This window comes from Crotalus tigris, unplaced genomic scaffold (assembly GCF_016545835.1).
Source record: "Crotalus tigris isolate CLP2741 ecotype Arizona unplaced genomic scaffold, ASM1654583v1 scf7180000019364.2947544272:3078424, whole genome shotgun sequence".
NCBI classification, from domain to species: Eukaryota; Metazoa; Chordata; class Lepidosauria; order Squamata; family Viperidae; genus Crotalus; species Crotalus tigris.
The window spans coordinates 1,976,008-2,003,463 of record NW_024097500.1 but is presented as its reverse complement, the minus strand read 5'-3'; the positions used below and the strand labels follow the sequence as shown (position 1 = coordinate 2,003,463).

General features: G+C 44.2%; 2 protein-coding genes and 1 long non-coding RNA gene across 3 annotated transcripts; 2 read left to right on the top strand and 1 right to left on the bottom strand.

The window, feature by feature from the left end:
• Positions 1-2: 2 nt before the first annotated feature.
• Positions 3-14,561, top strand: HACD3 (3-hydroxyacyl-CoA dehydratase 3). Its single transcript, XM_039362185.1, has 11 exons — positions 3-135; positions 2,017-2,059; positions 4,238-4,311; positions 6,363-6,527; positions 8,142-8,193; positions 8,278-8,388; positions 9,428-9,555; positions 10,411-10,523; positions 11,698-11,804; positions 12,175-12,306; positions 13,314-14,561. The coding sequence occupies exons 1-11, from the start codon at positions 55-57 to the stop codon at positions 13,388-13,390; spliced, it is 1,083 nt and encodes a 360-aa protein (XP_039218119.1). The 5' UTR covers positions 3-54; the 3' UTR covers positions 13,391-14,561.
• A 214-nt stretch (positions 14,562-14,775) lies between these two features.
• INTS14 (integrator complex subunit 14) lies at positions 14,776-22,251 on the bottom strand. Its single transcript, XM_039362184.1, has 11 exons — positions 22,100-22,251; positions 21,376-21,640; positions 20,475-20,738; positions 19,533-19,651; positions 18,460-18,602; positions 17,786-17,878; positions 17,543-17,687; positions 16,741-16,874; positions 16,517-16,635; positions 15,950-16,015; positions 14,776-15,136 (listed from the first exon to the last, which is right to left on the bottom strand). The coding sequence occupies exons 2-11, from the start codon at positions 21,595-21,597 to the stop codon at positions 14,885-14,887; spliced, it is 1,557 nt and encodes a 518-aa protein (XP_039218118.1). The 5' UTR covers positions 21,598-21,640; positions 22,100-22,251; the 3' UTR covers positions 14,776-14,884.
• A 41-nt stretch (positions 22,252-22,292) lies between these two features.
• On the top strand, positions 22,293-27,363 carry LOC120316494. The gene is made up of 3 exons (XR_005558974.1): positions 22,293-22,470; positions 25,137-25,565; positions 26,304-27,363. It is a non-coding gene; the product is annotated as an uncharacterized LOC120316494 (long non-coding RNA).
• Positions 27,364-27,456: the final 93 nt, after the last annotated feature.

Sequence of the window (27,456 nt, the reverse complement as noted above, 5' to 3'; positions counted from 1 at the left end):
GCCTCCCTGGCTGCTTCCTCCTCCTCCCTGCCCGGCGCCGCTCGGACGGGCGCGATGGCGAGCTTGACCCCGCAGGTGCGCTGGGCGCAGCGGCATCCCGAGCTCTACCTGCGCGTGGAGCTCAGCGATGTGCAGGTAAGCCGGGGAGGGGGAGGGGGATTGGGGCCCCTCCCGGGAAAGGCGCCCTCCACGCCTCGCCTCCTGCGTGGGAAGCAGGCACGCGTGGGGAGGGGGCGGCAGGCTGGTGGCTGCGCTGGCACCGGGCCGTTCGTGGCTGGGGGGGAGAGAGAACCCCGTGCCTGCCTGGCCTGGCTCAGGTGGGCGCCTGTGATCCAAGGAGGGGGGAGCCGCGTTTGGTATCTTGCATGCACGACCCCCCCCCGCATGCCAAGTGGGGCGATGCCTGCCCTGGTGCTGCGCTGCCCTGCGCCTTCCTGGGTGGGAGGGGACTCACGCGCGGTCCCGGGCTTTGCCTGGATGGAATCTCCCCCCCCAGCAGGTGTGCGTCGCTGGGCAAGGCTAGGCTTCCTGGGGGGGGGGAATAGAGAGAGAAGAAGGGGGGAGAGGCGGCTGTGCCGGGGTCTTGCAGGGGGGGGTCTGCTTGGGTTTGGCTGGGGGGGGGGAGAAAGAGAAATGCCAAAAAAGGGGGAAGGGAAGACAGGGGAGGAGGAAACCACTTGCCTGCAGGATGGTAAGTGTGGGCCCCCTCCTCATTGGGTCACCTGCATTCACAGTAGCATGGCAAATCTGCTGGCAAGTGAATGGGGAAGGTGTGTGTGTGTGTGTGTATATATATATACACACACACACACACACACACACACACACACACACACACACATATACATATATATATGTATGTATGTATGTATGTATGTATGTCTTTGGTTATTCTGGTTTTTTCCCACGTAAAATTGGAAGTGTATGTATACACACACAGACACACACACACACACACACACACACACACACACGTATATGCCAGAATATGAAACGCTTGGAAAATTGCCCCAAGGTTTTCCTGTAAGATCTGGCCTTGTAGCTATGAATGGATTTGTTGCTTTCTTGTTCTAAAGAGCTTCAAAGAGGTTGCAAAGGAAAACGCCAAGCGGGGAAGTATAAAATGTGCCATTATTCATATAAATTACTGTCACACTATAAATTAGTGTTCTGCAAGGCTTCTGGGCAAAAAAAAAAGAACGGCTCAGCCCTGCTTAGGAAATTCACTTTGCACCTTGCTGTGCAAAACATCTGGGGCACAGCCAGGCCTTTTCCCAGAGCGATATCCTTTTATGGCTGTCTCTCCCCCCCCCCCTGCACTGTTTTCAAAGAGGAGAGAGAGCAACTGAGGCATCTGCAAGTCGAAAAAGTTAAAATGGCTGGCACAGTCACGCAGCCGAATCTTGGTCTTCCTTTCCCACCCATATGACTCGTGGGACTTGGGTCAAGCAGTCACGGCTGCCATTTTGGTATTTTCTGACCTTCTGCAGGCCTACCTGAGAGGCCTCTTCCCTTTTACCTTTGTCATCGCAGGCAGTCCTCAATTTACAATGAATGGTTCATTTAATGACTGTCCAAAATGACCATTTTTCACACGACCTTCAAAATTTGAAGCCAGATTCACTTAACAACTAGATTACTAACTTAACAACTGCAGTGATTTGCTTAACAACGGTGACAAGAAAGGTCGTAAAATGGGGCAACATTCACTTAAATGTTTCGCTTAGCAACAGAAGTTTTGGCTCAATTGTGGTTGTAAGTTGAGGACTACCTGTATTCCATGCAGAACTGTACAGGCACAGTATGCATAGATCTCTACTGTATTGATTGAAAAAATGAGAAGTAGAGGTAGTCCTCAACTTACGACGGTAATGGACCCTGCCCGTCACATTTGGACATTGTGACCATCATAAAGCGGGTCACCCACAGGGAGGTCTGCCATAACTTTGCACATAAGCTGAGGACTACTTGCAATTGAAATGCAAGTAACCATCTATCTTTCTTTCTTTTCCCCAGGACCCTGATATTACCATTACAGACAATGTGCTCCATTTTAAAGGTAAACCAGTTTCCACTATTTTCAGCACGGAAAGTATATTTCAGTTTATAAAGGTTATTCTGAACAATTTTTTCACCTACTAGCCAGATCCATTCAAAATAAAATAAGCATTTCCAGAATCACTCAAGGTTTCATTTTTCTAGAATTTCAAGTTTTGCATTTTTAGTGAGGGAGCACCTTTACTGACCTCTGGTTTAATTCTTGCACTTTACCCAAAGATTATCTTGTTCTTGGTTATGCTATCCCACTGAATCCTGATGCATAAAATGTATCCCCTGCTGCGTGTATGGTAATGTGTTTCTAAAATAATCTGGCATAATAATTGATCAGTTCACTAAGTGGAATCTGTCAAATGGAAATGGAATATTACAGGGAATAGTAAAAAAAATCAAATATATTTAGCCTGGGAAGAGAAGATGGAAAGAGACTCAATTAATGGATTGCAATTTGCAAATGTTTGAAGAAGCATCACGCAGCAGAAAGTCTTATTCAGTTATTACTGTTCTGGAGATTGGCACTCTTTGCAAATGGTCCAGTAGAGTGACCACGTTAAAAAAAAAAAAGAACAAGCTTGAAAACAGAACAAATCTAAAAAGAAGGATTGTAAGGATAAAACCGTTTTAAATATTTATGATAATTTTGCTGTACAAAGGAAAATTCAAGAGCAAAACCAAGAAATATTTTATAAAAAGCTTTTGTAATATCTAAAACAGCATATGCAAATTTATTTTAAAAAGACAATTTGGTTTCTATGTTTTTTGCGTGAATGTGAATGACTCTGCGTTAAGGGTGCCATTTATAAGGTAAATTTCAAATGACCCAAATCGAAATAAAAGTGTTTTGCTTTTGAAAAATAAATAAATCTAAAGGACAACTTTCTGAAATAAAATATTGCCCTCTATAATAAGAGATTTATGGTTACCATAGTTAAACTGTGAAACTAAACACACTGACCTCTTCCAAATTGGATTTTCTATTTGGCTCTTTACAAATAGCGTAAACACTCCAAAACCCTTTATGCCATCTAAATATTTTAGAATGACAAAAGGACTAAATATGTGTTTTATAATCATAATTGTTAACTTTTTCTTGTTTGGGACTGGATAACGAAGACAGCAAACTCGTTTTTTTTTAATGTGCCAGGCACTTTTAATAAACCAACTCAGGTAGTCCTTGACTTACAACCCAAAACTTCCATTGGTAAGGGAGGCGGTTGTTAAATGAGTTTGCCAGGCTTATTAAGCGAATCCCTACAATTGTTAAGTGAAACGTTCATTCATTAAGCGAAGCTGGTTTCCTCCATTGACTTTGCTTGTCAGAATCCTGGTGGGAAGGTCACAGAAACGGATCACATGACCCCGGATGCTGCAACTGTCATAAATACGCGCCAGTTGCCTGAATTTTAATCACGTGACCATGGGGTTGCTGCAACAATTGTAAATGTGAAAATCGGTCGTAAGTCACTTTTTTCGGTGCTGTTGTAACTTCGACCGGTTACTAAATGAATGGCTATAAGTTGAGGAATACCTGTGATTGGAATAACAGAGCAAGCAATTTATTCCCAACGCCCTCGTTGCTGGTGTTTTTCAAACAGCTGCCGTCTATCACCTCATTTAAATAAGATCGTAAAATTTTCATACCTGGCCTGTTTTGTTCAGTGTTAAGATATCCGTAACCCCCTTTGCTGTTGACTTTTAGAACAGGAGCTCACATCCATCTTGACTGTTATGTACATGTTTGTTTGCTTGGAAGAGAGTGCCTTTGAATTCTTTTGCAAAGCCTGCTCTCCCACATACTACGAAGCGTCTCATGATGTCAGATCAAGCCTTTTGAAGTATTGGGGGGAAAAAAATAAGCAATTTGACTTCTGTCTGTCTGTCTATCTGTCTGTCTGTCTGTCTCTCTCATGTCTATATTTGTGCAAGGGGTCAAGCCTGAATGATTGATTAGTGATTAATTCCCTAAACAATCTCAAGATAATGCTTGTTTCTCCCCGTTTTTCCTTTTCTGGATGCTGCTATTCCACCCCGTTTTCAAAAGAAATGTGACATTTTTACATTTAATTTGGAAAGCCTCCTTAGAAATGGCTAGAGTCTAATTAGAGAAGGATCCAATTTGCTATAAGTTCTAAGCTTGTTTTTCCAGAATTTTTAAAATAGGGTGCATTTTTTTTTCCAGCTCATGGCCACGGGGCCAAGGGGGATAATATTTACACATTCCAGATTGAGTTCTTGGAACCAGTAAACCCTCAGGTAAGGCTGTTTGCTTGCTGTCTAATGAACAAATAATGTGTTTACAAGGTACCCAGGTTTTTATTTATGGGCTGTCACCATGTCACAAAAAAGATATTGAGAGTTTGGAAAAAAATCAGAGAAGAGCAAGTAAGATGATCAAAGGTCTGGAGACTAAAACATACAAAGAATGGCTGCAGGACTTGGGTTTGGCTAGTCTAAAGAAAAGAAGAAATGGGGGAGACATGATAGCAGCCTTCCAGTATTTGCGGAGCTGCCACTATTCTCCAAAGCAATAGAAGGCAGGACAAGAAACAATGGTTGGAAACTGAACAAAGAGAGAAGCAATGTAGAATTAAGGAGAAACGTCCTGAAAGTGAGGACAATTTTTAAAATCAATAAAAAAGAAAGAAAAACCTCTATTCAAAATGTATGGGATACGGCAAAAGCATATTTTAGAGGTTTGGCCATAACCTATATTGCAAAAAAGAATAAAGAAAAGAAACAAATACAGAGTAGACTGAAAGAACAATTTAGTAACTTGGAATCTGAGCTACGAATTTATACACAAAAGAAAAATTTGAAGACACAAATGGAATGAATAAAACATAAAATTAAACCTACTTGAGTTGGACACAATGGCACAACAGATTAAACGAGCGAAACAGAACTTTTTTGAAAATGCTAACAAACCAGGAAGATGGCTCGCATTCAGACTGAAAAAAGAAAGAGAAAATAGAGTAATAAGTAAATTACAAGACCCAAAAGGCGACTTACATTGCCATAATGATGCAATGAAAAAAATTACTAAGGTTTATTATGAGACACTTTACAAAACGGAAGTGGTCCCTAAAGAGGCCATACAGGACTACCTAAAAGAATCAAATCTTACCTCCCAGTTCTATTCAGAATGCTAACCTAGCCTTTTGCCCCCTGACCTACACAAATACACCTTGTGTTAATCCTAAGCAGGCTTGGCCTGTTGAGTGAATGAAGTCAGTTGGTTTTTTAACTAGCAAGTTAAGCATTAGCAGGACAATAATAACATATTAGCACGGAGTGAACCCAGAATGAATTTTGACCTACTTTATCTGATACACCATGCAAGATATCAAAGCTCACTGTTTCTCAACCTTGGCAATGTTAAGACGGGTGGACTTCAACTCCCAGAATTTCTTAGGCAGCATGTATTCAGGGAGTTGCTGAGGTTAAGAAACACCGAGCTAAGTCATTTAATACAAGCAAATCATTTAAAGAGTAGCAACAACTAAATATGGGCTTGTAGGAGGGTAACATTTTGTATCTGCCTTTTTGAAAAAATGTATTTCTGCATATTTGGGGGTCCCAGAAAAAAAACCTGGGTCTTCTGAAATAGCAGGGGTCTCTAACCTTGGCAACTTTCAGACTTCAACTCCCAGAATTCCTCACCCGGCATGGCTAGCTGGGAAATTCTGGGAGTTGAAGTCCATAAGTCTTAAATTTGCCAAGGTTGGAAAGTCCTGTGTAATAGAAGGTTGCAGCTGGAGTCCTTATCAAACATCTGCCAAGCCCAGCAAGTTTTTCCAAGGATCCTGTGCCTGCAGAACTGGATCTAGGCTTTATTTCAGAAGCTTGGGTTCTTTGTGTTCAAGCCTGGTGGACACCTAAAAACCTGGATTGCATTGGAAGGCATGGTGAAATGATTCAACCGCCCTGCAGATAGGATTGGCTCCCCTGCATTGCGCAATCATATTTGCACCCAGGCTAGAAATTCTGGTCGTACCAGCCTCTCGTGAATGTGGTTTATGAAGTCCTCCTGCTGTGTAAATCTCAGGCTTTGCCCGTTCCAGGCAAGGCTGTGCGGTCAGCAATAAGGGCAGAAGGCTCATACTGTACAGGCTAGGTGACTCTGTGCAGAGGTGGAAAGATTTGACACCACCCACCACGCAAGGTGGAGTTGCCAGATTTTGCTGCAATGAATAAATTGAATTTTTTTATTAGAAAAAAAGACACTGTCTACCTTTAGTAGAAGCCCCTTTTCCTTTAAACGAGCGTCTGCTTTCTCACCCTGCCTGGGGCTGCTGCTCTTTCAGCCGGTGTGTAGAGTGACCCAGAGGCAGCTGAGCATCATGGTGAAAAAGAAGGAGAGCCACTGGTGGGAACGACTGACCAAGCAGGAGAAGCGGCCGCTGTTTCTCACTCCAGATTTTGACCGATGGCAGGACGAATCGGATGCCGAGTTGGAACTGAAGGCCAAGGTGAGGATGAGAGCCGAGGTGGCGCAGCAGTTAGAGTGCAGTACTGCAGGCCACTTTAGCTGACTGTGTTCAGCAGGTCAGCGGTTCAAATCTCACCGGCTCAAGGTTGACTCAGCCTTCCATCCTTCCGGGTAGGTAAAATGAGGACCCAGATTGTTGGGGGCAATGTAAATATATATATACATTGCTTACTGGTGTACACCGCTTAGAGAGTGCTTGCACTTAAAGCGGTATATAAGTCTCATAAATGAATGAATGAATGAATGAATGAATGAATGAATGAATGAGTGGCTGACCTTGGGAAGAGAGGACTTCTCCGATGCTCAGCAAGCAGAGTCACCCACCTGTCGGATCTGCCCAGGCCCTCCCCATCAAGGGGCTGCTCACGTGCTCTAATCAGCATTGTGCAGGTAGTCCTGTCCATTACCGTCGTATGTCATGACGCTAATAAAAGGGGAGATCTGGGAGCTGGGTCTTAAAGATGCCAAGGATGGGAAACCCCATCCTAAAGTGTGGTATATACCCTGGTATAAAACTCTTTGGATTATGTCTCTTGCAGTTGAAAACAGGTGTTACTGTCATATAATATTATGAATCTGCCCCCAGGTAACTCTAGCTGGCATCTGCAGAACCTCAGCATTAAATTAAAAAGTAGATTGAAAAAAAAGAAACCTCAACTCTTTCAAAAGTAACCTGTCTTATGCAATAACAATGTTCTTACGTAAGCTCTGGTAAAATTTCATAATTCTGAATGACATGTTAGTGTTCAGTTGAGGTTGTGCCAGATCACCAAAATCTTGCAAGATCGTGCCTGCTGTTATATTTTTGAAATAGTTTTTTTGGCCAACGTCCAGTAGAGCTTGGGGCTTGAAAAAGATGGCCAACTCTTGTTCTCACCTTGTACTTCAATCCTTGGCATTTGGAGAAGAGGCGGGCCTCTGAACCTGGGCCTCTCGGAATCCCAAGAGCTTATGCCAGCTTTCAGTTTAAATTAAGCAAAAGTGATTTTCTCTCTCTCTCAGAGGTGCAGAAATACAGGTAGTCCTCCTTGACTTACAACCACAACGAGCCCAAAATTTTTCCTATTAAGTGAGAAATCTGTTAAGTGAGTTTTGCCTCGTTTTACGACCTTTCTTGCCACAGTTGTTGAGTCAATCACTGCGGTTGTTAAATTAGTAACACGGTCATCTTAACAATGGTCTTGGTATTAAAAATAGCGAAGCTACCTTGCTAGGTCACTTGTTTCCTGGGGTCCTCAGGCCTATTGGCATCACCAGGTCTTCAGGAAGCTCAACGGGGATGAGCCCAACCTCATTTCAGGGGGGAGAAGACTCCAGAGCAGAAAAAGCCCTGCCACCTGGGGGCCACCAATGTAGGGCCACCAACCTAGAGGATGGCACATGCCCTCTGCTGGATTTGGCAAGGCAGGCAGATTAAATCAGGCCTCATCGTGCATTTTTCCTGCTGTCGGCTTTCTGATTGTGTGGCCTCATCCATTTGGCACACAAAGAGCAGCTAGTTACTTACAAATAATGTTATCCTGCAGGACCAGATCCCTTCTGGATGGGAACGTCGTACCAGTTTTCATGCTGTCTCTCTCTTTCTAACTTCTAGGAAGAAGAACGGATAAACAAGATCATTATGAAGAACAGAATGCCCAAAGATCGTAAGTGCCTCTACTTTGCGAGTTGGCCATCCGAAGCCTCCTGCCCATCATCCTCTTCTAACTTGGTTCTGTAAATCTTTGTAGCTTTCCGACACTTGAAGAGAGGCTATTTGTTCATGTACAATCTTGTGCAGTTCCTGGGCTATTCGTGGATCTTCGTGAACATGACTGTCCGGCTGTTCATGCTGGGGAAAGGCAAGTGGCACATTTTTTGGTTCTCCTCGTCTACTTGCCCAAGAAGCTGGAGTGGTTTTAAGGGAGAGGTGGCTTGCGAGGCCTGTGGTTTGATCAGCCCCAGGCTTCCGTAGTTGGTCCCTCTGGGAAAGCCGTAACTCAGCGGAAGAGTTAAGAGTTAACTAGCATTCCACTGTCCTAGTAGACCACTACATAGGTATGAGCCAGCAGGGTGTGCTGCAGCTACCAAAAAGGTCAATGCAATCCTGGGCTGCATCAAATGAGGAACAGCATCAAGACCACGAGAAATGATTGGACCGCTTTAGGCTGCATTAGTGAGGCCTCCCTTGGAATACTGCATTCAGTTCTGCTCATGATGATAGAAAGAGATCCTGGAAAGAGTGCAGAGAACAGCAACAAAGATAATTAGGGATCTAAAGGCTAAAGCATAGGATGAACAGCTGAGGGACTGAGGTATGTCTAGCCCAGGGGTCTTCAAACTTGGCCCTTTTATGACTTGTGGACTTCAACTCCCGGAATTCCTCAGCCAGCTGTCACAGAGAAGAAGGGATCGACTTATTCTCCAAAGCACCTGAGGGCAGGACAAGAAGTGATGGGCGGAAGATGATTAAAGAGAGATTCAACCTAGAACTAAAGAGAAATTTTCTAACAGTGCAAACAATCAGTGGAACAGTTTGCCTCCTGGGCTTGTGGTTGCTCCATCACTGGAGATTTTCAAAAATAGATTGGACAACCAGTCGATTTTTGACTAGGATGGGGTAAATCTTCTACCTTGAGCAGCGGGTTGGACTAGAAGACCTCCAGGGTCTCTTCCAGCTCTATCATTCTATGTTCTGTGTAATGTAGGCCATGTTAACTGTAAAGGGCTGTGCAAAACATTTGAAGCAGGTGCTTTACAACCCACGGAAATAGTTGCAGCAGCTTTATCTTTCGCAAGACTCCTAAAATGGCTCTGAAATCTATTTCTGGTTCCCCCTGCATTTAGTAGGTCTCCTTCCTTCACACTGCAGTTACAGGTAGCCATCTTATGTTCTTGCAGACTCTTTCTCCGATACTTTCCACATGAGCGGGGACATGATGTACTTCTGCCAGATGTTTTCCATGATGGAGATTGTCAATGCCTTGATAGGCCTCATCAAAACTCCCTTAGCTCCTCTTTGTCTCCAGGTAATACATTTCCAAGCCACTTTGGAAAGTGTAAAAAGTCATTTTTTTTATCTCTTTTAATTTTTTTATTATTTTCCACCATACATCATACACCCAAACAAACTTAAAATACATAAACATAAATCTTTTCTTTTAACAGAACTGTACTATACATTTTAATGCCCAATTTCACCTTTACTTTTTATTTTGACGCTTGAAGTATTATTAGTTCAAATTAGAGCAAATAAAGAAATAAAAGAGGTACAGGTCAAAGCAGAGGAATATAAGTTACAGGCATTTGCTGATGACCTGGTTTTCTTTATTGAGGAACCTATAGAGAGAGGAAATATTCTTATGGGTGAAATAGAAAAATTTGGAATAGTGGCAGGATTAAAAATTAATAAAAAGTCATTTTTATGGGGCTGGCTAAAGATTTACTTTGTCAATGCAAGATATTGACCGAGAACTGTTCTAATACTTTCTGTCTTGGAGTAAAAATGGCAAATGATTATGTACCACATCAGTCTGCTTGGGAGTAATTCTCTTGCGAGAGTCTCGGGCATCTAATGATATGGAAATTTTTGTTATATAGTCCGAGAGTTCTCCCAAAGTTTCCTGCCTTTGATGCTTCCTTGGAGGAAATTTGGTGTAATGGTTTAAAACGGGGGGGGGGTCTTCAAACTCGGCCCTTTTGTGACTTGTGGACTTCAACACCCAGAATTCCTCAGCCAGGCACGCCAGCTTGAGAAAAGCTTGGCTGAATCCTCCCGAGGTTTGTTCCTTGATCGCAACGTAGATTGAGCGTCTGAACTTGCAAGAGATAAATCTCTCCCCCATTACTGACCCCTCTGCACCTCTCTTTTGGCCCCTTTCCAGATCTTTGGGAGGAACTTTACATTGTTTGTAGTTCTTGGAAGTCTGGAAGAAATGCAAAGCAAAGCAGTTGTCTTTTTCATCTTCTACATCTGGAGCACAGTTGAGATCATCAGGTATCTGGGGCGCAAAGGCAGTTGCAGAATTCTTGCCTGTTGCCATCTCTACATTATCGTCTCAGGGGTCCACCCAAACCCCCCCCCCAACTTTTCTGTGCAGCTTTAACTTAACTGTAATATTTTCATTTGTACTTATCATTTGCAACTTCTTCACCTCTTGGTTGCAAACGGAGATGGGTAATGTGGTTTTCTTGGTGCTCTCCAGGCTTGGCTGTTTTCTTGCAGACATTTTATCACCCAACTAGATAACATCATCAGTACTAGGAGGGAGGGAGGGAGGAAGAGGAGGACTGTGGGATCCTTGGTGCTCTCTGGGCTTGGTTGTTTTCTTGCAGACATTTCATTAAAAAAATAGGTGACATCAGTGCTAGATGGGAGTGGCATTTACTAGCTAGTTGGGTAATTAAAAGTCTTCAAGAAAACAATCAAGCTCAGAAAGCACCAAGATTCCCCCAACCCTGAGCTTCTAGAAGTCTCTAGTTTAGTCCCCAACATCTCTAAGAAAAACCTGCTTTTAAATATCTGAGATATTTAAAACTCTTATTATCCTTTTAGAACATTGCCCATTTTCTTTCTATTGAACAGGCAGCATTGCTTCTACTTCTTGGCTAGTGTTATCTTTTTTCTTTTTCTATTAGTTTATAACATAAAAAACAAAAATGCTAAAGAAAATAATTGGAAAAATAGGGGAAGGAAAAAGTGCAGGGAAAGGGGGAAAAGAAAGAGTTGACTTCCAGCTCCCTTTGATGGAGTAAAATAAGATATTATCATCAAACCACAATTTTTTTAGTTTTACATAATAGTACAAACCAGCCATATCTATAACAACAAACCCAAAATCTAAGTTTTATTTTTTTTTCACCTCAAGCACAAAGTCCAGAAGCGGTTTCCAAGTAAAAACAAAAGTATTTTTTTACTTTAATCAAGGCAGTCCATTTAGCCATCTTTGGCTAGTGTTATCTTGATTAGGTCAGGCGAACTTTTTAATCTTGATTTTTAAGGCCTGTATAAAATATACGTGAAGTTGACTAAGGAACATCTACGCTTTCGGTGTGTTGGGCAATGAGATGTAGGATGTGAATGTTGCTCATCCATTTACATTTCCTTCTCTTGCAACCTTGCACCAGGTAAGCGGTAAGAGATGACCGATGTTTGTGGGGTTTTCTTCTAGGTATCCATACTATTTGCTTTCCAGCATCGATATAGAATGGAAAATTCTGACTTGGCTTCGATATAGCATATGGATGCCTCTCTATCCATTGGGAATGTTGGCAGAAGGTAGGTGGGAAAAATATGGGTGAATATACTGCACTGGAGGGACCACACTTGGGGACACAGGCAGTCCTCGACTTACAACAGTTCATAAAGTGACTGTTCAAAGTTACAGTGGCACTGAAAAAAGTGACTTACGACTGCTTTTCACACTTACAGCCATTGCAGCAGGGGAAATTGGATTCGCTGAACAACTGCAGTGATCCAGTTAACCTTGCCGAAAAATCACTCACTCACTTAACAGTCACCTTGCTTAGCTGTGAAAAGTTTTGGCCCAATTGCGGTCGTAAGTTAAGGCCTGTCTGTCGTTCAGTTTCTACCCTTGTTCTTTGTTCTTCCCCCAAAGGCCTTTTCACCATTCCTTTCTTTCTTTTAGCTGTAGCTGTGATCCAGGCCGTTCCTATCTTCAACAGCACTGGAAAATTCAGCTTCACACTCAATTACCCACTAAGCATCACCGTCCCGTTTTCGGTCTTTCTGCAGCTCAATCTCATCATCTTCTTTCTAGGTGAGTTTCCAGTTGGTTGGGGTGTTGCGTATGCCCCTCACAAAAAGCTTTTGCACCACACGCACAAGACACACCGATAGCCCTCCACTTACCACAGTTCATTTAGTGACCGTTTGAAGTTACAACGGCATTGAAAAAAAGACTTCTAACCAAAGAGAAAGAGTTGACTTCCGATTATGCCATCAGACACCATCTTCAGTTTTTGAGCTTCTTACTCCCACCTGCCAGTCCCTTGTCAGTAGGAATTAAAACAAACCAAGCCATAACTTCCCGCCTTCTTCAAAATGGCAGGGTGTTTGGCACCGGGAAGTGTAGATTTGCATTAGAAACAGGTCTTCTCATTCCTATCATGGGTAGAGTCTGATCAACAGAGATCTCAAGATCTCTGATGAGGATCATCTCCATCATGGAATCTTTGGATGCAAAGCTTGGGCTCTACCATATTGCTGCAGGCTCAATTGAAATCGGGTGGGTTCACACGAAGTGAGTCCTTGGGCAGATGTTCTGGCCACTGTTGCTCCTCTCATGTGCTAGAGCCGAAGTTATGCTGGTTAGGGCTCTATCAGATTTCCTTCTTCACTTTGTTTTGTTTTGCTGGAGAGATCTACACAATTCCCACACTCCTTTTCCTGACCTCTGTTGGTCCAGAAGACACTCATAGTGCTGAGCAACCACCAGCCACGCACAGAGATCATATAAGTATGGGAGGCCGTGATGCAGCATGAAAGGAGACTGGCCTGTTCCACTAGTTGTTAAGGATGTGAACAAGATGAGTCTCTCTTCTGTAGCAGCTTTGGGAAAGGGTGTTGTCCTCCTTGGCCAGCCTTTCTCAACCTAGAGAACTTTTAAGATGGGTGGACTTCAATTCCCAGAATTACCCAGCTGGGAGTTGAAGTCCACCCATCTTAAAAGTTCTCAAGGTTGAGAAAACCTTCCACAGTGTCTTCTTGCTTCCTTTTCTGACTTTGAGAAGGAAAACTTACCCTTCCTCCATTTTTTTCTTTCAGCACCGTTTATCCTTTTCCGTCATATGTTCAAGCAGCGGCAGCGACGCCTTGGACCCAAAAAGAGGAAAATGCACTAATTGGAGTCTCTTTTTCTAATCTTCCTCGAAGGAGGATGGAGGGGGTAGGCCTAGGGCTCTTGCAAACCCCTTTCCTTGCTCCGTTAATCCAAAACCCAATTTGGGTGATACTAGAAAATAGAGGCATCCAATTAACATTTTTTCTTTGCACCTCACTCCCTTCTCCGCTGAACTAAGCAAGGGATCCATGCTTAAAAACTTCTTTCCTATGAAATAGACCCGGAGCCTTTAGTGAAAACAAAGCTGCTTTCCGGGGGGGGGGGACATAAAAACTCCGACACCTGGCAGATGTAGAAAAGGGTTTTCGAAACACCAACTTGAGGAGGATCTAAAGAACCTAGAAACAGAGTTAGACTTGTTAAGGATGACCTGGGAGAAACTTTCCTGTGCCTTTAAAGAAGTGAGTGGTTTGTTGGGATCAATTTTACTTTTTCCTTACCCTGATAGTGAAAATGACTAAATCTGGAGGGGCAAATTCATTGTCTACTTCTTCCTAGTGCTGTTCTCATTTTAGATTCTTTATAATCCGTAAACTTCCTGACACACAAGTAATGAAACCTCGATCCAATTTAAAATACAGCAGGCCTCTGCGGGAAAACCCCAGGGAGTAGAGACTTCTTCTGATAAAGAACAGAGCTGGTTCAAATCCTTGTAGGCTCAAAAAAGCTTTTTGACTGTTTCTGGCTTAAGAATATTGATTCTGTCAACTTTCCAACAAGATGACTGCAGCACTAGATTTTAGGAAAGTGCCATTCACAAATGAAGGGAAGAAAAGGTGAAGAAGTTACGTCTGTTTGGGCGAGAGTCACTCACGGCAATCTGAAGGCTGCATCGCCTTCTCAAGCCGACGGGAGTTTTTTTGTTTCTCCAGTTGGGGAAATGAGTTTTGGACCCCAAAACCTGGACTGCTGTCTTCAGGCTAATTTTCCTTCTCGGCAGGGAGAGCATTTGGGGGTGGCATTTAACATTTTTCACCCCTTAATCTTCAGCTGGGTTCCTCTCCACCAACCCCCTCCCAGGTACCCCACAAAGAGGACTATTAACGTATTTGGAGTTGGGGAGGTTAGCTTAATGGGTTACAGTGCAGGCACTTTGTTATGAATCTGTATTGGCAAATTTTGGACAAGGCAAACCCAAAGCGTATTTCTAATAATAAATCCTTCTAAAAACATCCTCGTGTTTCTGCATCTCTGGCTTTGCAATAGGTAGCAAGGCAGCTCAACATTTAGTTATTATATTACCCAGACTGGAAAGGTTTTATTCTTTCACCTGGCTGCAGATGTACTTTAACATCTGGGCAAGTGCTGCATTTGGAGATGATCTGTCGTGGGCTGATTTTAGAGATGGGAACACCCTCCCTGGGTTTTTTATGACAAAAAGAAAAGTGAAATACAAATGGAGTAAAGTTTAATAAAAATCCAGTCTGGGTGAGGGAAGCAGTCTCGACACCGACTAGAACAGGAATTCTCCACAGAGTCTCTGCCCAAGTTCTTGTCACATCCGCTCTGTCCCGCTGCCAGAGAAGTCGGTCTGCAGTGGTGTGATGTTGTGGTCATAAGTAGCATACTCGGAGGATCCGGAGCTCGCCATTTTGAGCTGCTGGGCTGCGTGAGTCAGCTGGAAGGCTGCGTCGGGATGTGCCGTGTCAGGCAGAAGAGTGCACTCTCTCTCCAGGATATCCGCCACCCCTTTCAGCAGGTCCAAAAACCCAAAGGCTAAGGCGGCTTTTCGCAGCCGGTTTAGTTCCTGAAAAAGCCAAGCCAAGGAAAATCACCGTGAGCCCACTCTGGCTCGGAAAAAAAAAAAAAACCATTCTTGAATTCCCCCCCCCCCAATAAATGATTGGATTCTGGAAAAAGGAACAGGAAATCAATATTCTGTTTTATGCTATTGTGATTTATTGGGCATATTTATATTTAATGCCTATAATGCTTTTTAATATTGTAAGCCACCCAGAGTCACTTTGAAACGAGATGGGTGGCAAATAAATTTCATAATAAATAAATATAAAGGAAATAAAAAAATGGCTCTGGCAACAAACTCGACTAATTATTACTGGCTGCACTGTAGAGAGAGAAGAGTCATAGTGGAAGTTATCTGGACACAGTTTTGATATAGGAAGCTGGAATATTTTCAGCTGAGGGTGCCCACAAGCTGCATGACAGTCTGGGGTACACTGGACATGAAGAGCAAAAGGGTATATGGGAATGATCTTGGGAGGCAGGAGAAAAGGACAGAGACAACTTTCATGCAAAGGTGGTCATCCCCCAGAAGGAGAATAGCTTGACCTTGTCTTTTTAGGAGCCCCTCAAATATGTTATTGTACCTTACAATGAAGGTAGTTTTTGTACTCATGGTTTGTGGTTCTTGTCTGGACTACCTCGAAGGGCTGGCACAGGGTCCATGCTAGAGACCGGCTAAGGCTATTGTATTTCATCATGGTGTCTTTCAAAGTCACCTCACCGTTTCACCGTGTATTTTCAAGTTTGCATCCGCCCAATCCAAAAATGAGACTGTTGAATAAGAGTTGGACATCGGCCTTCTGTTTCCCCTACTCACCTTGTAGAAGGTCAGTGTTTTCTCAGGGAGTTTCCTTGCATTCCTGAGTATCTTCTGTACGTCAGTCTGTGAAAGAGTGGAGAAGACCCAGAAGTAGTATTTGGCCTTCTGGCCCAAAGCGGAGCTAAAGAGATTACTCTTCCTTGCTTTGCTCCGTTGGAAAAGCAAGAGATGTGTTCTGGTTTAATGGCCTCTGCTTTCAACACCTGAGCACCGCAGTTCAGAAGCACCAACAGGACCTGAGTTTGTCCAAAACTCCATCCTGCACGCCCATGGAAAGCAAACAGGCCGATGATCTTGGAATAAAAACCGTGCAACCAGCATGCTGAAGACTATCATGGGCTGTATTTGCGTCCTCTGTTCAGCAAAGGAGCCCTGTGGACTGTTGGATAGGCTGGTCCTGCCAGGGGCCCACAGGAAGAGAGCGCTGCTAAATTACGCAATGCTTCTTGGGCATTGAAAGGGAAAGGGGGGCCATCTTTCAGGAAAGGTTGCTGTTCTTATTCATCTTTTTAGTAAGGAGCTTTGTCTGCTCACAGGGAGCAAAGTTGGATCCTGCTGGCTTACCTGCAGACCGTTTGGTTTAATCCACACCGTGACGTTCTGAGCGTAGCTTCGTTTGTTTTTGGGCTGCAAAGGGAAGGGGCTCTTGTTGTCATCTTCGCCGTACGGGTTCTCCTTTGCATCTGGGAAAAAAAAAAAAGGTGTACAGCAGGGGGTCTTCAAACTTGGCCCTTGTATGACTTGTGGACTTCAACTCCCAGAACAACAACAATCAGCATCGCCAGTACCTGAGATGGGACCAAGCTGGGCCATCTTGCCCAGCCAAGGAAGTGGCTCTGGTCCTGGCTCAAAGAGAGACATCATTAGGTTGGACTTTTTCTTGCTGTCGGCTTGAGAATAGAGCATTCCATACCATTCGGGTCTGAAAGGAAGAGCCAGATCATTCGCAATGAACCAGCTGTTGTTGCTTAGAAGAAAACATTTAGATTGCCAAGTGAGACAGTTCTTAAGGGAGCCTGGCCCCATTTTACGACCTTTCCTGCCAGTTGTTCAGTGAACCCCTGAAGTTGTTTAGTAACACAGTGGTTAAGTGAAAGACCAAAGACTGGTGTTATCAGCTCCTTTCCCATAGCGAACTTAATACCTGAGGATTGGCCCGTTTGAACTAACCAGATGAACTACTGGGGTGAGCTTTGCTTGGGACTCTTAACCTATCGATCTGAGTGGGAAACCCTCAGATCCTGCCTATCATGCCAGCTATCAGCTTCTAATAAAAGTTCCTTTTGGAAAGAAACTGCTTCCGCGAGTCCTGCTTTCTTTGTTGTTGTTGTTAGTTGTGAAGTCGTGTCCGACCCATCGCGACCCCATGAATAACGTTCCTCCAGGCCTTCCTATCCTCTACCATCTTCTGGAGTCCCTTTAAGCTCACGCCTCCTGCTTCAGTGACTCCATCCAGCCACCACATTCTCCGTCGTCCCATTCTTCTATTGCCCTTGATCTTTCCCAGCCTCAGGCTCTTCTCTAGTGGGCCCTGACATTGGCTGTGTCCACGTTGCCACCACCCACCCAGAGGCCAGCCAGCTGCCATACCCTAGCTGCACAACAGCCACCATCCCTTCCACTTTCAAACTTCCATGAAGGAGCACGCAAAAGTTGGGGATCTTTCCCGCAATCTGATTGGCTGAGTTCTCGTCTTCAACATCTTCAGCAATCCCTGGACCCACCTCGTCTCCTTCTAGGCAGGAAGAAAACAGAAAGCCATCAGAGTCTGTCCTGTCCTGTGGGGCTGCCACACTGGGGAACTGCCAGAGGGGGGCAGGGGGGATTGCTCACCTTTGTTGAGTGCGATAGGCAACACCAGGTGTCTGGACAGGACCGGAGGGCTGGCGATATCTGCTATGTCAATGAAGCCAACAATTTCCAGATCTACAGAAAAAAAGGATGCTTTCAGACATCGGTCCCGAGGACTTTGTTTTCATTTCAGACGGGTGAAAGGCCTAGGGCAAGGGTAGGCAACCTTTTATTCCCAGAATTCCACGAGTCATAAAAGAGCCAAGGTTGCCTACCCCTGGTCTAGGGAGATTCTCAGTCATCCAGGTCACGATTGCCCCAAGAGGGCTTTTCCAAAAGGCAACTGGACTATCTTGTAAAGCACTATGAAGCGGTATATAAGTCTAAGTGCTATTGCTATAAGCGCTATTTGGTCAAGAAAACAGCAGGGATGTATCCCTTCCTCCAGGGCTGGAGGCACCAGGTCTCTCAGACTGCCACTGACTGGGGGTCAGCAGCAGGGAAGAGCCCCTGCCCTTCAGCCTCCTGGAAGCCTCTAACTGGTCAGCATCAGAAACGGGGAAATTAATGGATTTTTGCTTTCAGGCGATAGCTCCCTTTTTACAGACTTATTGTATTGGGCGTGATGGCTAGATGTTATGGTCTTTAAGGCGGAGGAAGAGAGGGGATTAGAAGAGAGCAAGGACCAAATTCATTGCAGAGAAGACGACGTTTACCTGTATTAATTGTTTTAGGGATTGGATCGATTTCTTCATCTATAATGAACGGCTCAGGCCTGGGAAAAGCTTGGACGTCTGAAGACAAGTGGCCACATTTCAGAACGGCATGGAAGGGTGTATATGCCACGTCTATTAGCTTCCTAGGACAAGAGAGGATCACTAGTAAAAATCCACAGGAATAAATCACTCTGTGGGGAGCTTATTCAAGTTAGCTTTCAGGAGAGGAAATGCAGATCGGTGACTGAGTAGTTGCTACTGGGTCTTTCACTGCAAGGGTTCAAGCCACACAGAGCAAGCTCTAGGAGTTCCACACGCATTAAAACAAGCAGCGTGCATTGCAGATCTTTGAATGTCAAATGGACTCTGAATTTCTCTAAGCACACGGTCTCCCTCGCCTGACTCAGAAATGCACAATTCCCAGTATTTGAGCTCTAGAAATCCCTCAGTTCTGCTTTGAAAAGATAGAAAGGAAGGCAGCTTTATGGGGAAATATATATGATCTGATTTCACAAATAACACAAAAGGTTGTTTTTTTAAAATATTCTTATATTATGCAAAAAGCCAACAGATCCTATTGTAGCTTAGTATTATATATAGAATAGGGAGGCCATAGTATTTAGTTGCTACCTGCAAGTAATTCAATGCTTTCCTGGCTCGGTTTACATGAACAAAACACCCTATTTTTTTTTATTTTCATGCAGTAAACCCTTGAGAGAATTAGATGGTACATCTAATTTAAAGTTTGAGATTTGTAAACCCCATTTATAAGTAGGTGGCTAAACTGGTCCTTCGTGGTATTCAGCTGCATCACACAGACCAGCTTTTGCCAATCTGACATCTTCCAGACATGTCTAGGGTTAAAGCTGCGTGCATCTAGAACCATATTTCTCATGGGTGGACTTCAACCCCCAGAATTCCCCAGTCAGCTATGCTGGAATTCTGGGAGTTGAGGTCCACGTCTTAAAGTTGTCACGGTTGAGCAACCCTGATCTAGAGGGCACCAGATTGAAAGAACTTGATGAAACCCTGACTGCAATTGAAGGCGGTGACTCTTAACCAAGATTGCTTACCCAAACATCGACTGCACATTTTTCAAGCAAAGGGGTCCATCGATGGTAAAAATCTGCCCCTCTCCATTATTTAGATCAATGAGCCTTTCAAGGCAGTCTAGCGAATCGGAGCTTTGGAGCTTCAAATGGAAAGGAAACCGTTTTACACACGAGGGAAAAATCGTATCAGAACGTTAGATTTTTTTTTTTTTAATCACAGAAGGGAACTTCCAATAATCAGCAAAGAAAACACAGCTATTTATTTGTCTGCTCGGCTTTGTATCTAAGTGTCCTTGCATGTAGAGCAGGGGTGTCAAACTGCCGGATGCATCACCCACCCCATTGCCGGGCAATGGCAAAAAAGTCACGATAGATAGTGACATGTCACGTGACATTGAGAGTTTGACACCCCTGATGTAGAGGCTGCATTGGCCCCTGCTCATTTCACTGGCAGGACAAACAGGCCAAACTTTGCCCAAAATAATTAATGGACCCAGGTTTGATGAGAGAACAAGCACAAAATAATACCAGAGAAATAACCTTTTAACCCCCTAGGATATGACAGATCATACACCAGCACTTTTGGAAAAAAAGAAACTTTAAAATACTGTAATTGTGCAAGAGATTGCTGAACTCACGTGTATCAAATTCAGGCTTACTACAATTCTTAGTTGACAAATTACTTGTAGTAATATACCTCCCATGTTAACTACATCTGCACAGCCCACCAGCTTTTCCCTCCCTTTTCCGGCCTCACCTCAATTTAAATTCGCTATTAGTCTCATCGCTCCATGTACCTGATAAAGCAGGGGTCTTCAAACTTGGCTCTTTTATGACTTGTGGACTTCAACTCCCAGAATTCCTCAGCCAGCGTATGCCTCCCCTCCCAATCAGCATTAAGGCCAATGCAAATGGAGGGCTGATCTAATTATAGCCCCTCCTGGCTCTAAAAAGGGGACTCACCTCTTCCAGGTTAGCCATGCACATGACGTACAACTTGGACGGGAACGGAAAAGGCAGCGGGAACCGGTTGCTTTCACTCCGCTGGCTGAGTGTGGACAGAGAGTGGCGGAGGGAGCCCCTGCCGATGCCCAAGCTGCCATCTGTGACCAGGACAACCTGACAAGGAATGGCAGCGCCCCACTCTTGCTGCACGATACTGCAAACTCCTAGCAGGGCTGACTCCAAGCACGTTTTGTCATAATCATCTATATTACTCAAAGCTTCCTGGGAAAGAAAGTGGACACTTATTGGGCTGGGCTAAAACAAAGCTCGGCTTCCAAACTGACATGGTTAACTTAGACCAGGGGTCTTCAAACTTGGCCCTTTTATGACTTGTGGACTTCAACTCCCAGAATTCCTCAGCCAGCCATGGAATTCTGGGAGTTGAAGTCCACAAGTCATAAAAGGGCCAAATTTGAAGACCCCTGATGTACGGTATACAATAAAATATTGAAAGCATAAAAAATAATGTGTAAGATTTAAAAGAGGCATCAAATGTTAAGAATTGATTGAAAGGCTGCTTTTAGTGCCCTAATCTTTCAGGGCACCAATCACCCCTATGGCTGCATGCCCATCTGCACGTCCCAAGCAAGGGCACAGAATATGTTTTTACACCTTTATGGAAGGTCAGGAGACTGGGGTCCACCTCATTTCTGGGGGGAGAGTGCCAGACCAGGTGGGATAGGCTGATGTAATGTGATGAAGGCACTTCTGTGTGTTAGTATTTAGAAAGCAAATTTATATAACTACCCATCCACAAGAGGAGCGCAGAGAGACAAAAATATCCTATGAATTTATAATCTATTTATATGCAGCATGTGACAATTTAATACAAGCGCAGATCGTTGCTTTTATACTGCACCTGGAGAGTGTTATAGTCTCTTGTAAAGGGGACCATCAGCTCCCAAAGAGATGAAAACACAACCAAGGCAGTAAACTCCAATTTGTAGTTGGTAGCCATGTGTTCAAAAAGCATTGTCAGACCATGGGCTGCTAAATGCTTCCGCTGATACTCTTCAGAGCCTTCAATGGAGACCGGCCGGGTCATGGAGAGGGACACATCAATGACCACAACAGTTGGCATGGCGGCTCTTGTTTTGTGCTGTCAAATGCAGAAGGAAAAATCTCTGCAGAGGAAATAAAATAAGATTTTCAGCATTCTCTCTCTCTCTCTTTCAAATTATATGAGCGTGTTCACTGACACCTGCTAACTCAACTTTATCCATTTTAAAAAAGCTACTGTGAGATTGTTTGTTATGTACAGGCTGCGTTTATCTCCAGAGTAGTGGCGGGCTCCCTTTTACAGGATGTATTCAAGCAAATATTGGATAATCATCTAGCGGGGGTAGGCAACCTTGGCTCTTTTATGATTCGTGGACTTCAACTCCCAGAATTCCTGAGCTAGCATACCTGGCTCAGGAATTCTGGGAGTTGAAGTCCACGAGTCATAAAAGAGCCAAGGTTGCCTACCCCTGATCTACTGGGATGCTGTAATTTGGATTCTAGTTGAGCAGGAGGCAGACACTCCCCTTCCGCCCAGGGCTTTCCTGGTGGTTTCCCATCCGCGTTCAATCTTTTCTGCTCACCTTCGCTGTTTCGGACCTCCAATCAAGCCGGCCGGCTCGTTTCCAATGGGATCTCCGGCAGGAAGCCGAGGTGCGCCGCGTCAGTCTTCCCCAGGGCCGGGGCTCCCCTGCCTCCTCATCCCCCCCCCGCCGCCCTGGGTGAAGTCCAAAACATTCCCCGCCGCCACCACGGCTGCGAAATGTGGTTCCGGGATCTCCAGGGGCCGCCCCTTCCGGGCATGCGCGAGTCGCGTGCGCAGACTGTCGGAACTTGCTTCAAGAATTTTCCTGTGGGGCCGTGCGATAGGCTCAGCACGACCGCTAGAGGGCAGCCACGAGGACTTTGCACCTAACGTGAGCGCAGCTGCTTCCAGGAGGAAGAAGAGAGAATGGTGATTGTTATTATAATTGTTATTATATTATTATAAAAGGCAGTTTTTTTCCCATTAGGCCAGAGGTAGGCAACCTTGGCTCTTTTATGCTGGCTCAGGAATTCTGGGAGTTACTAAAAAGCAAGTGGTTACAGAAGAAGCAAAGCTAGATCTGAGGTTTTTGCACCCAAAGCATATGGTTAATGTTCCCTTGTTCCCACCTTCCCTTCTGGTGATCAACAAATGTCCAATTCGATGCTAACTAATTGTTTGGGTTACAGTCCCTGTCTTCGTGGGCTGAGCGGTTCTGCGTTCCTTTAGTGTGACTTTGGAAGGGCTGGCGGCTCTCACAGGGCAGTCCGATGCTTAGTTTTGATTCCTCCCATGCTAACTCTCCCTTATCCCACCCCGCAGTCCTCCTTCCCCATTAAACACGGCAGGCTGACAGCAGGCAATGCCTGGCGTTATAGATTGGCAGTTCTGACAATCCAGCTTAGGCAACCTCTGGATGAATTTGTAGCACACACTAAACGCCGCTGAACCACCCATGATGAGTAAGATTGCACTCTCCAGAAGATGCAAAACAGGTGACATGACAAAGCGTGGCTGAGTGTCTTCCCCTGTGGTCACACAACCCTGACACTTTGGAAACCATAGGCAGGTAGAATTTCCTGTTTTTCAATGCTACAGTTTTTTTTAAAAAATGCCCATTGCCTTGATAAGCATTGGGTTTCCACGCACAGAGGTGGAAGCGGAAGGTCACCCAATTCCTCCTGGCTTCTTTCCATCCACCACTAAACCACACAAAAAATTGTGGGTGCTCCAACACGAGGCTTTTAAGAAGAGACTGGGCTGGAATGGTACATGGTATCCTGCTTGAGGGGGTTGGACTAGAAGACCTCCAACGTCCTTTTCAAATCTATTAGTCCATGTGCTGTGAACTTTTCCATTCTGTATTCACCAAGAAACCATCCATTTTAGGCAGTACAGACGGGGAAATGAACTTTTCCCCTTCCATGTTTTTAAGCCCCCGGAGAAGCAGAGCTTCCAAAGCACAACTGATATTTTGGGAGAGGCTCCCATTGATGTGGTTGAGATTTGGAAAAACATTTAGCAGGAACACAGCCGAAAAGGCTTGATTCACACAACGTGGCATTGAATCCCTGGGCTCTGTTCTGCCTCTTTGGATTTCTGCCTCTTCCCTAATATAAAAATACCAGATGTCTGTCCAAAACCAAAGCTGCAGCATTCTGATTAATGTGGAAAACTGTTCTGATGTTCCAATGCTTCTCACAGGTAGATTTCTTCTAGCAGAAATCCTGGGGTGCCTGCTCAAAATATATTCAGATAAAGGTAGCTGAGGACTATCCATACTTCCAAAGAGGCATTTCTCTGCCAGATGCCAGAACAGGGCATCACAAAGCATCCTCAGGCACTCTCAGGCTTTAGCTGTCCATGGGTTGGCTATTTTTCTGGAAGAATATTTGACCTGCTGCTAAACATGTGCTTAGCAGTCTTTGGGAAGTGTGGTAGACACTCTGTAAGAGAGGAAATGAAGCCGAGGGAATCCACCAAACCTGGTCCTTAAATTACCCCTCGTTAAAGGACAGCATCATCCATCAGCCCTGCTCCGGAGGCAGAAGAGGGCTCAGTCACCTGAGCCATCTTAATTACTCTGGCATCTTTTTTCTGCCAAGTCAAGGGCCAATAATGTGTTCTTGATGGAAATTAAAATGATCCCATTGGACACAATAAAAAAATGCAAGAAATATATTGAATGTCTGAGTATGCTACACTGATGACGTTAGTTACTAGTTCAGTAATGAAATGTCTGCAAAAAAGTAACCAAGCTCAGAGAGTACCAAGGATTCCACATTCCTCCTCCTCCACCACCACCTTCACCACCTCTTCTTCCTCCTCCTCCTCCTCCTCCCCCTCCCCCTCCCCCTCCTCCTCCATTCCACAACGCCCACTCTTTTCAAGAACTGATGGTGTTATCTAGTTTGGTTATGAAAAGTCTGCAAGAAAACCAAGCTCAGAGAGTACAAGGAACCGTGAACTACAAATATTCTTCTCCATCAATATTTTATATCTATTAGTAGATGTGAGAAGAAATCAAGATTGGTTCCTGGTCATAAGTTAAGCACCCCCCATACTCCTTTCCCATGTATAAAATTCTTATGTATGAAAGATCCATTTATAGGAAAATCAGCTACAGTTGGTGGTTAATATCTGCTCTAGTTGACAATCCCAGTTGGATGGGACTGAGAAACCTACTTTGTACCTGGAAAGAGGAGGATTAAAACATGTAGAGGGAGTCCTCGACTTGTAGCTGTTCATTTAGTGACTGAAGTTACAATGTCACTAAAAAGTGATTTATGACAGTTTTTCATACTGATCATCGTTGCAGCATCCCCATGGTCACATGATCAAAATTCGGGCGCTTGTTCACTGTGTCATGTTTATGACGGTTGCGGAGTCCCGAGGTTATGTGACCTCCTTTTGTAACTTCTGAAAGCAAAGTCAACGGGGCAGGCAGAGTCACTAACTTAACAACTGCAGTGATTCACCTAGCTTGTAAAATGGGGCAAACCTCACTTAACTGTCTTGCTTAGCAATGGAAATTTTGGCCTCTGTTGTGGTTATAAGTCAAGGACTACCTGTAAATGTTTTTGTTTTGTGTACAGAGAGGAAAAACTCGGTTGTTCTGGCTGCTTTTTAATCCCTACGTCAGAAAATGATGAAAGGTGTTTGCCGGGACCCTCCTTTGGATGACGGCGATTGCGGAATGTGAAGCCCGCAAGAAGGATGAAAAAAAGCCCAAACATCCTCTTTCCAAAGCCACATTTGCAAACTTCTTCCTGTGGAGTTGCAAAGACGTCCTTCTCCGCTGCAGCAGCACAGACTGTCGCCATGGAGACGGAAATCTCTGAAGCATCCAAGGTTTTCCAAGGATTCCCACAGAAGAGCACTGCAGGCTTTGCAGCAGAGGGATCTGGCAGGATCCGGTCAAAAAAGTCAAGATGGCAGCTACCACAGTGCACTAGAAAGGCTGCCTTTTACTCCCTCCTCTCTACAGGGACTCCTCGACTTATGACCACAATTGAGCCCCAAATGTAGGTTGTTAAGTAAATTTTGCCCTATTTTACAATCTTTTTTTGCCCCAGTTGTTAAGTGAAACACTGCAGTTCTTCAATTAGTAACACGGTTGTTAAGTGAATCTGACTTCCTTTGTCAGAAGGTCACAAAAGGGGATCAAATGGCTCCGGGACAGGGCAACCGTCTTAGCCCCCCCCCCCCAAAAGGGGAAATTGATCCTTGCCCTAATTTCTCCTGCATGGGACATTTTTGCAACTTAAATCAAAAGAAGTATATTATTATTGAAGAGATTGAAATTCTCCAGGAGGTTTTGACGTTTTTCTAATGGCGATAGGTTTCCTAATGAATTCCTGATTTTCACATTCTTTGCTCTCTCTGTTCCAAAAGCGGCTGTTCCTCGCCTTCCTGCTTTTGTGTTTTAGCAGCTGGTTCCTATTATTTTTCTCAGACGAACATGCCAGAAGCATTTCCTAAGTGATGATTTAGGCAAAAATGTAGGACAGACTGGGATTTGGTGAAGGCTGACCACTTGCAAACCCTCCCTGGCACATTTCGCTGCACAACATCTAAAGCTTGCTTCCTCTTGAGATAATCTAATCATTTAAAAATCTTTTAGGTACACAAACAAATAGACCCCAAAGTGTACCACGCTGGGTTTTCAGGGATCCGGTTACTGCATTGAGAATGAGTTATGTTGCCAGAGGTAGCCTATCCTTGCACAGATCTGTGTGCCAAAGTTTTGTATTTTGTTTTAGCAGGAGCCAGGGCTGGAGAAATGCTGTCTCTTGAAAAAGACTTCCCAAATCCCGGCGATGTGGCCAGAGTCGCACCCATTTCCTCCGTGCAATTGCAAGAGGAGACAGTTGATCAAACGCTTTCTTGAGCTTTTACAATTCCAGGAAATCTGTGCTGCAAATGTCATCGGCAGGTTTCACCCCGTGCTTCTGAAATGTCAACCCATCAGCAGGAACATTGCAAGCTTTTTCTTCTCCCAGATAAAGACATATTTTTGGAACTTCTCCAGATCGTGGGTCAGTGGACTGCCTGCTGTTTTCTCCAACATACAAAGTCACTTTTTTTTTCATCCTGAGACTTGACTTGAATGGAATGTGGTTCATTTTTTCACTAGGGAGTCCTGATTATACTTGTCGAAGGGATAACATAAAACCACCAATTTCCCTCTGGGAGCAACTGCAAACTGATAACTTGCACTAACCTGAGTTTTTTCACAACTGTGTTGGACAGACTGCTCATTTTTCTTCTGCGTAGTCAACGATGTTGGTGTTTTAACTTTTCTCCTTTCTTGATTAGCAGCTATAAAGAAAGATCAGATTTCTGCCAGAGAAAGCCGGCCCATGGTGGGGCAGAATATTCATTAGCGGCTTTTGCAGAATGAGAAGTGGATTAATCAAAAGCAGCTGGTGATGTGGGTGGGCCCGTTGTCTTCGGCCAGGGCACTGCATTTCGAGGGATGAAGTATCCTAATGTGCCTTCTTCTGTTGCTGGAGATTCTTAGAATAATGGCAGGCAAAATGTGTAAATGTATTAATCGTGGTAGAACGTGAGTGTCACGTAAATCCTAGAAAACTGTTAACATGGAAGGAAGGCAGAAGAAGGCAGATGGATTTGGGATACTGTAAAAGCATCCTGTAAAAATCTGTACCAAAGTAACTGCTCTTCTTTTTGAACTTCAAACAGAAAGTCTGGGAAGGAACGAGAATGATCTACAACTATCAATAAAATACATTCGTCTGTAATCCATAAACATGGGACATTGTCTACTGGGAATGTCCTTTGCAAACTAAATGTGTTTCAGAAAGGAGATTAAGACTTGCCATTCAAGTATTTGGTTACAAAATTCCAAAATTTTTCAGCCTGTCACACTGACTTCCCAGCCCAGAATTATTG